Raw genomic sequence first — 15122 nt, 5'->3', positions numbered from 1 at the left:
GTTACTATGATTTCCGGTAGGAATACGCCTCCGTTGCTAATAGTAAGCATTCCGTATATTTAGTGATCGGACTTTGGCAGCAAAGCCTGCCTCTCAGAGAGAATGCGCTAGAGGACAGTTTACTCCCTATTTACTCCCATAGAGGCCTATTCGTGTTTAGAGTAAATGGTGGAAGGACCGTTAGCAAGCATGCTGGGGCCCTAACGTTGGCAGCAGAGTTCGTTGGCCCAGTTGTCATTGTGTCGCGAAGCTGGACCGTCGCCAGCCTTGCCTGTAGGACCCAGTGCTTCTAAGTTTGCATATTTTAAGGCGAAAGCCTTTAATGGCTCTTTCTCCCGTCTGTCCGTCCGGCGTTGCATTCAGCGCCTGGGCTGACTCACCGACGAGCGCAGCTGATTGGAGAAAACGAATGGTAGCGTCAGATAGAGGGGACAAAATGTAACACCGACGCCAAGTTTGATGACTGTAGAGTGAATAGTTAATTAATTAGAGCCAATTATAGGGGAAAGAACAGAAAACAACGAAATGCGTCGATTGAGCGACGAGAACGGTGTGACGTCACGTCCGCCGGAAGTCGCGCAAATTATCCCAGAATTGGCTGAAAAACGCCGGATTTCTGTCAAATTAGATTGAAAAATGTGTAAATAAGCGTAATTAGTATTTGACGTCACCGAAAGATCTATAATTTGGGTAACAACTGCTCAAAAACAAGCAAAACTGTATGATGACGTCACATCAGACGAAATGACGTCGAAGCAGTGTGATCCGCCGCCAAGCAACAACTGCTGACGCGCTGCGCATGCACAGCGTGACGTCACCGCTTCCTCACTCCGCGCTCTTCTCTTCTGTCGTGAAATGAATTCAAGCGCGGCAAATTGAAATCAGTGCAATGAGTCGCAAACGGCTTTCGCCTTGCCGCACTTAAGAAATATCTAAGTAGGAAAACTAATTTTAGCGAAGCATTTTGCCCAGGACTCTCTGACCATAAACTATCTTTTTTTCTCTTTTCTTTTCCCTCCTCCTCTTCCTCCCTTTCCCTTTTTTTCTCCCCAGGATTACAAACGACGACCGTGAGACGGAGATGGAGGACAACATGGTCCAAGTGTCCACCATGATCGGGAACCTGCGCAATATGGCTATCGACATGGGCAGCGAGATTGAGTCGCAAAATCGGCAGATCGACAGGATCAACCAGAAGGTACGCTTTCCTCCCTCCCCTCTTCCTCTTCACCCCCCGCTGCGGCTGGCGCTGCTTCTGCGGCGACGACTGCGGTGCCTGGTGCTCGGGGAACAGAAAACGCACAAGCCGCCACACGCAAGGAATCTCTCACGTTGCTTCCCTGCCGCTCGTAAAACTCCGCGTTGCACATTTTGCGCTCCGTCTCGGCATTACCGAATTTACGCGAGCGTAAGCCGACGCTGTACTCAGCAAAGCGGTAAGTGACCGCTCTTGTGTTCACTCTTACGCGTGACCAAACAATTTTCGCCCCGGAAAAGAAAAAGAAAGGATAATGAAGGATATTCAAAATTCCTGAAGCGCGCTTTCCCTCATATGTTTTATCCAAAACAAGATGGCTGACCATGCGTTTCCAGGTGAAACAAAGCAAGGAGAGTTAATTTCTTCTACGGTTTTTTTTTTTTTTTGCAAAACACGTTTCTTACGTTCTATCCACGCCCTTAGCGCCTGTCTTGTAGCTCACGCAGTTTTTTTTTTTTTTTTTAGAGAGAAGTCGGCCATCTTGCCTCTGGCACCATAATTATTTGGGAAACCGTACTTGCGGAATTTTCAGTCTCTTCTTTGTAAATGCACTAATTTTTGATAGACTTTTAGCACCACAGGCATTCTAAACTTCTTTTTTTGGCAGCTGCTTATTCCCGTAAGAACCGACACACCCTAACTTTGGGCCATTTGCAGAAGCAGAGTATCGGCTTACACTCGCGCAAACACGGTACACGCTGTAAGCAATGCGCGAGCTGTGGCCTTGGCGGCGGTTTCGACCGGAACGTAAAAACTGCCCTCCTGGGAGAGGCGGCGTGCACGGCCGAGTTCTTTTTGTTCCCGGCTGTCCTGCGTTAGATAACTCGCGGAACGTAGGCAACAGAAAATGATAAGGCGGGTGGCGCTGCAGAAAGGAAATTGATTTAAAAATGAAATTCTGTCGCCAAAAAGCGCGCAAGCCCGTAACTGTTCTGGACCGACAAGCTTGGTGTAGAAAGTGCCCGGTCTGCAGTGGGTCTGCTTGGACACGAATTCGAAATTTGAACAGAGTCAACCCTGAAGGGCACCAGAACTTGTGTTCAGATTAGGATCCTTGATGTGCTGTGGCGACGTACGAGGGCCTTAACTTCGGGGGCACTGCGAAGGTTTGCATTTGGAGATTGACTTCGTGCCCGAGAAGAAGCGTGGCAGATCGGGAATTTCGGACGCCAATCTATCGGCCACCAAGTTTGGGAATCAAATTTCCATCTTTGGACACCAACCTTTGTGTCCAAAGTGCCCAGTCCCATAGCATAATTTTCTAGAAGGGCCCGAAGACATATATGGTTACATTTAATTATTTTTCCCGTTGAACGCCTTCTTTTTTTGTTTATGTATTTCGATGCAGGAAACAGTAGTAACGAAGCGCGATGGCGCTTGGAAGCAGATCTTATCTTGAGGTCTAGGAAGCGGGACCGCTCCCGTACCACTATCCCAGTTAGTAGTTTGAGGCATAAAGACTCTCTCGTCACAGATGAGCGACTTAAATGGAATGCGGAGTTGGCCACAAGGCTGTAATCTTGTGCTAAAGAATTTCAGCGCACTTAGTCTCGCCACAACCCTTCGGAACTGTTTCACCACATGCGTGGCGATATGTTCTGTTGGGTCGGATAGAAACGCGAACACGAGACCGCGTGGCTCGCGTACAGCTAGCGCTATCTAGCAGCGCCCGCGGTAAGCGGCTGATGTGTGCCCTAGGACTCCAGCTTCGTTTTCAGTCTCCTTTGTCGTGCTTCGCTTCCTCTTACTTTTTCGTATTTGTCTCGAGGCGAAACTGATTAGGCTAGCCGCCCGCCTTTAAGGTTGTTCTCGGGCAGTGCTTCGCGAACCGTTGATGCCGATACTGAGCGCAGCCGTCGCTCACACACGTGCGCACACAGACACATGCCACGCACATCACTCCACACTGCTTCGTCTTCTCACGAGCACCTGCTGACGCGCTAATCCGTAGAGTTCCTCGAAATTACCACAGAGGGAAAAAGAGGCAGTGCTGTGTCGTTTATTCGTTATGGAGAGTCGCAGGAATACCGAGCAGTGCTCGCTCCGTATTTCGCATGGCTAAGGCTTAAAAGAAGCGAGGATATACCCGTAAAAATACAACGTTCCCGAGGCGAGCCTCGAAGAAACGCTTTTGGTAGTTTCCACGCTAGTCTCAATGGCGCGTTCACACTTGGGCATTCGGCGGCAAGAGCGAGTGGAATCCGCAGCCGCGGCGGAGATTCCGCTGAAATACCAAGCGGAAAGCAGAGCGGTCTGGAGCCGATTTCTGCCGCCGGAAAAATTCCCGTCGATTCCCGTCGGCCAATAGGACGTCGAGTTCCTAGGAAGTTGCTTTTCCGCGACGACAGACGTGGCGGCGCCCTTCGAAGCAGGTACCCTCACTTCGAACTTAATTCGTCGTTGTTACTGCCTTTTTGAGTGCGTTCATTGACCATAAATGGGGCACCAGTCTTACGCTTCGTCTTGCCTCGTCTATAAGAAATCGTATAAGTGATAAATTAGTTAGATATTCTTCGAGTTAGATATTCTCACCATAGGGCGTTGGGTGCTTGTCGCAGCTAATACAGAAGGTAGTGTTCAAGAGCTGAGTTGTGCCTTATTAACGCAACGTGTGTGTTCGTCTCCTTTTACCCGACCTTCGAAAGAGTCATCTGCCACCTTAGAAAGTAGGAGAGAAATCAATTTTGTTTTGAATTTTTTTTTTGCCTTTCTTACCATTCCACTGCTGAGGTTGTTTCTCCTCAGAGCAGTGTGTGTTGCTTTCATTTGACGGTCCTTGATTTCTTTAGCTCATAGACTCGGTGTATTTGAGGCTCGCTAACCTAGCGTAATAGATTTAAAAAAAAAAACACTGCGGGTCCGAATCGCTTGAGAATTCGTGTCTGTCCCTAAATCACGTGGTGGTACAACTTCGTGCCAGCATTTCACTGCGTCTTTTCCACGTGTATGCGACTTTTGTTCTGTCATACGCTTTCTATTAATGTCCTTAGCATTACCGACTGCAGAATTTTTTTTTTGTTTGTTTTTGCTGGCAGTGGTGACCAAGCTTACCCGAACCGCCTGGGTGCATTTGCGCAACGCATAGGGCACACCCTATCAACTGAAGTATTTTTTTTTACCGCGAAAGAGAGAGTCTCCGCAACTAAACGCGCTTTTACAAAACGCCCTATAGAATATTTAAGATTCTGATACATGTTTAACAGCGAGGACGAGGGCGAGGCAGGTTTTAAAACGTTGCCCAATAAGTCTGCCCTTCCGAGTTCAATTTTTGACCACTTTATCGAGCTCTTTCTCTCCCGCAAGGCTCTGTACTTTAAAACTAGGTTTAAACCAAACTGAAAGGAACCCCAGAATGGCGGCTCAAATCGCAAAAAGCACAACTTCATACCCCCGCATACCGAGCGTCCCTGCGTTTCTTAGTTTCTTTAGGAAGGCATTCAAAAATCTCTAACCAGAGTTACTGGGAGGCGGATGTGTGCCACCTGTCTCTAGTTATAAAGATTTTAACGATGCAGCCGCCCCGCCCTCCTTCGGTCGCCGCCTTAACGACCGCTCGTTACAGAGCTTGCGAAAGAACGCCACCTACCGCGCCGCGTCTTAATTCGTAAATATTTCACCCCGCAGAAGGCGACCGATTTCCATTTCTCCCCGAGCCACTGTTGCATCGCGCCCGCCTGCGGAGGACCAATTCTGGCGAGTGGCTAGAAGGCCTTCTCCGAGGAGGAGGAAGCCTAGGAAGGATCGCAATTGGAGCGCTCGCGCGCGCGCCTAACGAGGCCTAATTTATTCAGAAAAACGACGCGACGCCTTTCGTCCGCGTGGTCTTCTGAAGATGTGGCCCTAGGGAGCTACGCTTCGCAGAGCGAGGTTTGAAAATTTCGTTGTCGATATAGCTCGCCCGCATTACTGGAAGCATCGCGCGTGCGTTGGCGCGTGGAGTTAATTTGTTTAAACGGCTTTAGGAGGCAATGAGCGGGCGGCGATGATGCGCCTGTGTGTTTTGCGTTAGGCCTGAGAGACGGCCGTGTTCCCTCAAAGATGGCGGTAATTTTGCTCGCTACGTGGGCAGGGTTGTGGGTTTTTTTTTTCTAACTTCATTCCAGTTAGGCTACAGGGTGTGTCGTGGTTTTTGTTCCGGGCGGTAGGAGAGATATTCTTTCTTGAAGACGAGGAAGCCTCCGAGGTAACTGAATTGTCAGAAGGAGCGGTTAGTACAAAATTATTCAGTCATCCGGAACATGACTAGTTCTTCGTTGTACGAGGTTATCATCAGCGTCTGTCATGTCCAGCTATGTGCCCAGTTTAATGCCTAGTTAGCTTTTCTTTTTAATGTGAACGCTGTTCATTGCTTCATTTTTTTTTCTGAGGGGGACAAGAGGGTTCATTTTTCGCTTAAAGGAAAAGGCTTATAGAAAGCCTATAGACGCAATGTAAATACAGTTTTACACGTGCCTGTGCCTTAATAGAACATAGTTCAAAAAGAACATCTGAAAAAAAAAAGCGACTGAACGGCTTATCCGTTGCCCGTCCGAGCTGCTTCGATGTCGGCGGGCTTGTACTCGCATAGTTTAGGAATGGCGGGTCCGCTCCGCTTGCAGCATAATTGAGTCAGCAGCGGTAAGAGGGCTCAGGGATTCGCGTCGCCAGCAAAACAGAGAAATTCGCTTTGAGGCCAGCGACTTTCGCGCAGGGAATGGAACGAGAATGGGTCGCCTACGCCGGAGCGCTTTTTCGAGTTTTTTGTCCGAGGTAGTATTATCGGATTTGCATGTGTCACGAGGTCGGCACACCCGAAGAAAGGACTAATACTGCGGTGGAGCTTGAATAGGGGAGAAAATAAAAATGATTCCCGTCTGGGCAGCTCGAAAAGACAGGATTAATGCGCTGGGATTTCGTTTCGGTTTAGGTCAGCGTTCGCGGGAACATAATTTATTCCGAGTCGTGACCGATCAGTGCCAGCAGTTAATAATTCCAGTTGGGATTATTTTGTGGTCAGTCCGCCGTTTTTCTTCGTCTGGACGTACGGTTAACTGCCGACTGAGCTTTAGGATAAGCGAGCAGCGAGTGAGGAGGTTGAAGAATTTCTGTACGTTGTTTCGGGGCTATCCGGGCATTTCATGCGTGCTATTTGACGCAATTCAGGCTAAATGGCAACTTGTAATAAGTGTAGCCGTCTTCACTTGTGTCCCTTGATATTCTCCCAATATGTTCTCTCCATAGATGCAGCTTCCGAATGACCTATAAAGTCTGAGCTTTTAAACCCCGCGTGCTGAAGACGCAGCCATTTTGGCTTTTGCATAGGCAGAGATATTTTTTTTTTCGTGAGCACTGACGATGAATAGGGAAGTAAGGAAGAACCTCGGAGAGCTAATGCATTGCTATAGTGCGGCCGACAAACGCGTTTTAAAGTTGCTCACAGAGCGCGCCGCGCTGTTTTTAGACTTACCCAACAACAGACCGCGCCGTGCTCTACCTTTAGACGTACTCTGGAACGCTTTGCCATGGAGGAAAAAAAACTGAGGGAGCATGACGTCACGTGGCCAGCGTTCGCAAGCCGAGTGTTTTGAAGTCGTTTTCTCCCTCAGTTTTTCGTTCTCCGAGCCGGTCCTTTATGTTTTGATTTCGGTATGTTTTAGTGCGCGCGTATGCGCGACCAGCTGCGCGGGCGTCTACAGCAAGGAAGTTGATCTACAGTTAGTCTGCCGCGCTAATCGGCGCATGCGCGCACGCAGCGGTGCTAGACTTTACCGCACGCTATCACGTGGTGCGATCACGGGGGGGGGGGGGGGGGGGGGGACACACTCTTTTTTTTTTGCTATATCTTTACTTGTTAAGACAAGGCTTCAAGGTTATCGCCGGACGCTCCCTCCTCAGTTTTTTTTTTCCTCCATGCGCGGAATTTTCCTTCCTCCAAGGCTTCGCACCTTGCTCTGCCTTTAGACGTACCGCACAACAGACCGCGCCGTACTCTGCTTTTACACGGACCCTGCAGTAGACCGCGCTGCACTCTGCCTTTACACGTACCCTAAAACAGACCGCGCCGCCATGGAGGAAGGAAAGAACTAAGGAGAGGCCCTGACGCATGGAGGAAGGAAAGAATTAAGGAGAGGCCCTGATGTCACTTTTTGTGAAGCCGCCCCGCAACCGGAAGTTGGCTCGGCTCTCCTCACTATCTTCTTTCTCCACCGAGCTACGGGGCGGGTAACGCGCGCGGCTCGCAAGCGCTTCGTAAAAGAAAGGTATAAAAAAAACCGCGCCGCTCGCCGCTACACTCCTACACCTCCCTCCCCGCAAACACGCACCTAGACACAGACCGGCGCACAGGTGCGGTGAACCTTTTCCGACGCCAGGCGAAGAAAGACGACATTACGCGCCGCTTATAGCTCAGCTCACCATCCTCATCGGGCTACCGTACACCCGCCGTGTGGCCTTCGAAACGCGAGCTCAGCATCGCCGAGAGCGGCTTCATGTTTCTGTGCTGCTTTGTGAGGTGCGAAAGTTCGCTGATCAACACAATCAACGCTTCTTCGCGTGTCGAAGCGCGGTTCCGGAGTGCCACCTATTCGCGAGATTCATTTCAATCCATCGATCGCTCCGCGTAACGACACCAAGTTTGACGAACAAAATATGAAATGAGCGGTTATTTGCTGCATTTAAAAGCAATCTTAGATGCGTGCGTAACGTCACGACGCCAGGCATGTAGACTTTAACACGCAAGGCCGAACACACCGTGCCGAAAGCCCGTCCACCGCCACCGAGAAACACTCGGGCCCCTAGCAACAACGACGCTATCGACGCCGTACGCTAGTGGCCCGAGTTTTCTTAGCAACAACGACAACGTTGCTAATGGCCCGACTTTTTAAGCCTAAATTTTGACGTCACTTCCGCCACATTCTTGCCAATGCATTGGGAATACGAAGGGCCTCTCCTTAGTTTTCCTTCCTCCATGCCGCGCCGCACTCTGCCGTTACACGTATTCTCCAACAGACCGCGCCGTACTCTGCTTTCACACGGGCCCTGTAGCAGACCGCGCCAACGATCTAAAAACGTTGGACCGCGCTGCACTCCGCCTTTACACGTACCCTACAGCAAACCGTGCCGTACTCTCCCTTTACACGTACTCTGCAGCAAACCGCGCCGTACTCTCCCTTTGACGCGTATCCTACAATAGGCTCCCTTGCCACATCCGGCTGTCTGTCAGTCACGCGTCGGGCGTTGTTTGCGGTGCCGGCGGATATATGGCCGTAAAAAACCGAGCCCCGGCTTTCGGCGCGGCGCGACAACTTTCCCGCTGTTTTCCGCGGCGTGCCTTCTTTGGGGTAGGCGGTCGTACTGGGTTTCGTTTTCTGTGTACTCGGCGTCATTCATTCTCTGTTAGAGCCGAAGCAGTCACTCTCCTCCTTCATGTAAAGAGCCACAAGTCTATAGCAATACGTGAAGTAAGGCCTGCCATAGCTTGAGAGCTAATTTTTTCGCCTACTTTATGGGTCGGCAGGTTTTTGTTTATTGTACCCTTCTTATTTCGAGCATTCGTGCTTTGCATTTTCTGTGCCGAAAAAGGCTGAGCTTTCATGTTCCGCTCGCTTAGAGAGCGATGGCTTGTGTTACCAGAGTACGGTTCTCCGCCTTAAGAAACACTGTATTCTCGCTATATGAAGGGACAGTTTTTTTCTAGTCGTAATCACTAGCGCGACTACATCCACTGGCCGGAGAAGGGCTCTCCCGTCGGAAGTCGGTTAAAAAGGCCTTTCTTCAACAGCGGACGTAGCTGTTCTGATGGGACCAGGCTTATCCCATGTGCTGCACGTTTTTACTGCGAGCTGAAGGTAATAGCCCTTTAAATACATGCTCGCCTTTGCGGGAACTAGCTTCTCTTTTGACCGCTATTGGCATTTGTCTGTGTCTTTCCTAGAAAACAATTAAATGCGACGCGAAAACGGGAGATTGAAAAATAGTTTTTTTTTTTTTTAAGTATTTCACAGTCGTCTGGGCCCGATGCTTGTTTAAAACAAATACACGGAGCACTTATCCAAGCTTCGGCAACGTTATGGTTGTAATATGTGTTCAACACGGCCTCTTCGACCTTCTTGCGTTACGGTTTCCTGTCTCGATTCTTTTCTAATTATGCGCAGTAGCGTTCCTGCGTTTTGTGTTTGGAAAGCTATGCGCGCTTTTACTGACGCTTTCGCGAGTTTACTTCGCTATCGAGAATGCCAGAGTTTACCTTCGACCACTTAAACCCATCCTTCCCCGTCCTTTTCGTCGTTGTTTTGCGTACGGCATTCTTACAAAAGTCTTTCCAGAGGCCATGGCTTCCCATAAGCTTCCCGTTCTGACTGCTTATCCAAGATCGAACCGCGGCATTAGTAATCCGTCTGACAAAGTTTTGAGCTTTCTTTAAGCCACGTATGGCTGTGTGCCTCAGTTCATTGCGCCGGACGGATTTGTAGTCTGTGGTCTTAGCTGTAGTCTTAGTCTAAACATAGTAGCATGATTGAATAGTGTACGCGTTTCATGTGCAGATTTTTTCATCTTTTTTTTTTTTTGACGGAGGAGCGTGTTGGCCTTGTTGGAAATGTTGCTCTCTAAACCTGCTCGTCAGTCGGTGGTGGTGGTGATGACCGTGGTCGTGATGTAGCCGGTGATGTCTGCTACTGCAACTGGTGGTGGTGGTGTTGTGTTTGTTTCGTGTGTGGTGCTGTGTTTCGCTTTCCCCCTTCTTTCTCTCTCTTTCCCGTCCTTTTCCTTCTTTCTTCCCCTACCTTCTACTCTCTCTCTATCCGTCCCGTGTGTATTTCTCCGCTCTACCTTCTGGTGGCGCTGGCGTCAAGCCGGACGTGTGCCGTGGTCGTCGTCTGCACCAGTGCGCCTCCTTCTTCACTTCCTCCTCGCCGATGTCGTCTGCTCGAGCTCGACACACTCACAAGTTCTCCCTACTCACTCACTCACCCACACTCGTCCACTCTTTCTCACACACTAACTCTTTCTCTATCCCCACTTACTCACTCGTGACTCTCGTTTCACCTCACTCGCCTGTCACGTGGGTCGTCTGTCTTTCTGTTTGCTTTTCATTTTTTTTACATTAGAGACTCATAGTGTGGCGGCTGTGTATGCCTATTACGGGCTGGAGCCATCGCGCATGCGCGGACTCTTCGCTGACGTCATCAGCGCATGCGCAGTGGCTGACCTGGCGCGCGCCGAGCCCGTGCTAGGCGTACTTTCCCAAATACGGGTCTGCCGCTTAGCTATAATTCTCTATCACTCACAGTCAAGTTTTAGGTTAGTGGTGTTCTTCTAAGTTTTAACTCCCTTGACCTGTGTGTTTCTATTGATGACGTTCCTTGTCACTTGCTCGTGCACGACTGTCATATTTGTTAACCTTGTAGCCCGAGCTTTCTACTTTTCCGGAGTCGGGCCATGAATTCGAGTGCGGAATGCGTTTCTTCTTTTTTTCGCCGCCAGTGTACTGATGGCTCTTTTAGACGGGTGAAAATGAGTACGATAGAAAGTTCCTGCAGGGTAGCCACTCTTTTGAGAAGTGACACGTTTTATTTTTATTTCTTGCTTAATTTCTTTCAAAATACTCGGGTGTTGTAGATAGTGATACCCTAACCTAACCTAACCTAACCTAACCTAACCTGTGCACTTAAGTGACATCTGTGCAGCCGCGGATGAATAGAGTATTTGTGGTTGAAGTGTGCGTCATATGATAGCCTTCCTCGTGCTTAGCGTTCTCGTTTTAGACCTGTCGAAATTAATTTCTCCTTGTTTCTGAAGCTGGTTGGGCTGTCTTTGCAGTTTTTTTTTCTCTCATTCTATAAAGCTGCGCCTTTCACGAGAATTGCTCTTGCTGTCTGACGTGTACAGGTAGATAATATAAAGTGGAGGGTCGCGCTTGAACAGGCAACCGAAATTCATTTGTAGCCTAACTTTTCGTGTCATTGCAGGCGCAAGTTCTGTGACTTAAGTGTCTCGTGTGTGTCCTTCTTTAGACGGTAACTGTAAGCTCGCGAGCTCAATGTGCCTTCTGATTGCAATGACACAGTGTTATTGCTACTTGAATAAAACAGAGCACCTTCGCTGGTTGAAGATTTTGCTTTTATCTGCATTATACACTTCAGACTGGCTTAGAAGGAATTCAATTCACCGTTAGGTGGCGGTCTGCATTTGGCGCTTTTGTTCGCTTTCCGAACCTAAAAAGAAAGGATTATGTGCAGCCACAGAAAGGTGAAATAGAGAAAAAAGACTCGTTCGACTGGTTGCATTTATTGCTGAAGTCAGGACTAGAGCAGCAGCGTTCAGAAACCTCGTTTCGAAAGTCTGCGACTCGGAATCGGCATTCGGAAATCTCGTTTTCGCCCCCCCCCCCCCCCCCCCCCCCCCCCCCCCCTCCTTTTTTTATTTTCATCCGTTTTTCTTCTGTCTTTCGGCTGAAGCTGCTAATGCCGCGGGTTATCGTCTTAGCGGCCCTTTTGCGCCGGGCAGAAAAAGTAGATGCAATCTTATGTTCCGTTCCGATTTTATCTTGCGGAGGCTCTTTATTCGGCTTCCTCTTTGCGGCGTCAGGCAACGTTGTGCTCTCGAGGTTCCCAAGTCGATGCAAAGTCCGGCTTAGCGCGAGAAAATGGAATAAGCTCGGGACGCTTCAGCAAGAATAGTCGGACTGCACGAAGGAATCAAGCTCCCTAAGGGGAGCTGAAAATAACGCGAAATGCGCAAGGGCCGTTGGTGGCAAAGATCTTTGAGCCCACTGCTTTGAAGGCTACTTTTGGTGTAGCGCTCGGCCGCGCATATGCAGTTGCTTTGAGCAGAGAAGAAAGTTGAAGGTTGTCCCGCTAGAGGGACAGAAAAGAGTGAAGCTCGAAAAACCGGATAAAGGGGGAAATAAATGACCTCGGTTCTGAAGCGTCCTTTGACCAAAGCGTTGCGCATTGCCTTTGATCGCTGGGTGAAACTCCCGGCTTTGAAGAAACGCATTTCAGGCCTGAGTTGTCCCTTCGGTGGTCACTAGGGCAGCCTTGTTCTCTTTTTTGTTTTTACGTTTGCAGTGAGTTGGTCTCAGCCTTGACATTTCGCCTCTCGCTGCTTGGAAGCTCAGTCATCTCCCCCCCCCCCCCCCCCCCCCCTTTTTTTTTACTGCTTTTTAATGGGTCTCCAGCGTCTAGACGCCTTGTGGGTTGTTTTCTTTTCTTTTGTTTTCTGATTAGATTCAATGCGGTTTTTGATTGAGCTTTGGTTTTCAAACAGATTTATTGTTGTTTTTTTCGGCGTAAGTTTTGGTGCGCTGTTCATTTTACCTCCGAAACTGCAGGAAGGCAGTAGTAGCCTTCATTTACCTCCGAAACTGCAGGAAGGCAGTAGTAGCCTTCATTTACCTCCGAAACTGCAGGAAGGCAGTAGTAGCCTTAGGACGCGGTAGCGCTGTTCGTAGCAGTTAGTCAACGAAGGCGATTTTTTTTATATATATATTTTTGTTCGCGTCGTGCAAATTAAATGCTTCACATTCTGCGCCGGCTCGCTAATATTTTGAAGTTAGTACCTTCTTTATGGGGTGTAAGCGCGGCTCTAAACATCTCCTGTCTTGTTTTCCGCAGTCCTATGCTTTTCCCGGTAGCGACGCGCCAATGTCTGCGTATTACGAACGACGTTGATTCGGGCTTGGGCGACGCGTTAAAAATAGATTTCAGAGAGACGAAGCTTCGAAATGGTATTGAACGTCTTGACGTGCTGACGTCTTGAATTTGGGGGGAACGGATGACCGGCGTCGCAGTGACAGGTTTTATGAGCGCAGACGATATTGCCTTCGGCTGTCGTCTGCTACGCGTATTATCGACCCTAGCGGTCGCCTGCGGCGCTTTGGAGCTATGCTGTCACGCTTAAATGACGGGTTGTTTATTGACCGTTGCTGCTTTGCTTCCGGGGTGTTTTAGAGGGGCTAAAAGTAGTACACTACAGGATCTATACTTAAGTCGCCTTCAGTTCAGCCTGAGGTGTGGGCTTCCGCTTGCAAGAGGGCCCGTCGGCATCGGACGTCATCAAAAACGCCTAGCGATTTCCGCACTGATGTGTTGCGTCATCGTAAGTGTTTCTTGCATGTTCTGTGTCCTTTCGTATTTCTTCAAATATACTCTGCTTCATCCTTCCGCATGCTGCATGTTCACTGTTCTCCAAACTCTCTTCCCCACCACCAGAAGCTGTACGGATGACGGTGACGTATATCTCCCCGTTAAAAGCGTACTTTTCCGCTGCTTTTTTCCGCTCGTACTTCTTCGGTCATGGCGCAGTTTATTGCTTGCCTGACGTCATCACTTCGTGCGCATGCGCTCTTTGGTTTTTCTGCCGAACTTTATCGCGTACATCTGTTTCAATCCCATTGACTTCCGCTCTTACTCTTTCGATTAAACTTCGAACTGTCCTGTGTGTACCCTCATCACTTAAAAGTGTTCGCTGCTCGCTAGACTTTAAGGCGTCAGCTTGTTTTTCCGCTTGTTACTGAATTTGCGTCGAGCTTTATTGAGCAGTTTCCTGTTTACGTTTACAGCCTCGCGCTTATACTCGTACATAGCGTCCCGTTCGGCACACAACGAGGCAGTCTTCGAAGCTTTCCTAAGCCGTTTTCTCATTTTGTGCTATCTCGGTGTGACTAACATTGAAACCTTCAGTGGCAGCAGTAAACGTTTAGCCTGTAGACAATATTGTTCTCTCCTTTGCCGCCTTCCGCTGGTGGCGTTCGCGTCGGAATCGCTGAAAAATTTATTTGGACGATCTATAGACTGTTCATAGGCATTGGTCTATAAACTTTTTAGACTTGATGGACAAATTCTCTAGACTAGTTTTAAGCAATGCAAACTCTATACAGTCCATATACAATCTATTGGTTTATGCCCGTACTCTTTTAGTAGAGTTTTGTCTATGGACAGTGTATAGACTATGGATAGACAAAAGGAAATATCTATAGGAACGCAATATAATATATAAGAAGTTCATAGACAGTCTATAGATGGTTAATGGACGGTCTATAACGATAGCGGGGTTTGTTTACTCCGCTGACGGACGAAGCGAGCTTCGTTCATTCTTTTTTTTTTCCGTCTTGTACCTTGTTTACTTTGGTTGCTGTACACAGGACTCGGGTGAAGGAAACCCGGTAGTCGGATGGCGTAAACACCGCTACCTCTCGCGACGCGAGGACGGTTCCCCGGGGGCTTTCGCAATCGTATAGTCCAGCCAGGCAAACAGATTGTTTAGGAGAATTTTTTTTTTGTCACGCGTATTTTTTTCTTCTTTCAATTCAGTTAGAATCCCCCAAAGCGCTGTCTGCTCGCTTTCCGCTAGTCAGCCGATATCTTGCTGGCCGCTTGTTTTACCGGGTTTTTGTGGGACAGCTCGACTTTTTTTTTTATTTAAGCCGCTTCTTTTGGCATTTGTTTCATACTCCTTGTGTTCCGGTATTTTTTTTTTTTTTGGGGGGGGGGGGGGGGGGGGCGCTGTAGTTTCATGACGTGTACGCTTGCATTTGTGGCTTTTTTTTCTTTTTAGTTACCTTGGCTTCTTCTGTTCAAACTACAACTGTCGGCGTCAATGGAGCTCTGCTATTTGAGCTGTGATAATTTTGAAGACGGCGATCTCGCGTCTGTCGCAAGATTAAACGCAAGAACAATTGTGAAGTGGTTAGCTTCCGTTTTAGGGAGTGGATTTGTGTGGCAAAAAAAAATTTATCCGTCCACTCGTGACAAAGTTAAGCGTAGGTCCAAAAAAAAAGGGGGGGGGGGAAGGGTCGTGGGTTTGGAATATTGTGGTGAGTTTTCGAACTCGCAGATTGGTTGTAAATTATATCCGGGCAGGCGGAGACTCGGTGTTTCTTCTG

The 15122-nt window shown here is 48.7% G+C and overlaps 1 protein-coding gene across 5 annotated transcripts in view; it reads left to right on the top strand.

Moving 5' to 3' along the window:
* The window catches only part of Snap25 (Synaptosomal-associated protein 25kDa), a 266299-nt gene that overhangs the window by 237466 nt on the left and 13711 nt on the right, over positions 1-15122 (top strand). For all 5 annotated transcript variants that reach the window (XM_089556896.1, XM_089556898.1, XM_089556897.1 and 2 more), the window contains one exon: positions 1054-1198. In XM_089556896.1, coding sequence (XP_089413022.1) covers positions 1054-1198 — 145 coding nt within the window. The remainder of the gene's footprint in view (positions 1-1053; positions 1199-15122) is intronic.

This window comes from Amblyomma mixtum, chromosome 8 (assembly GCF_055824585.1).
Source record: "Amblyomma mixtum isolate Tamu chromosome 8, ASM5582458v1, whole genome shotgun sequence".
NCBI classification, from domain to species: domain Eukaryota; kingdom Metazoa; phylum Arthropoda; class Arachnida; order Ixodida; family Ixodidae; genus Amblyomma; species Amblyomma mixtum.
The sequence above is the reverse complement of the archived record's forward strand: the minus strand, read 5'-3'. Positions and strand labels throughout refer to the sequence as shown.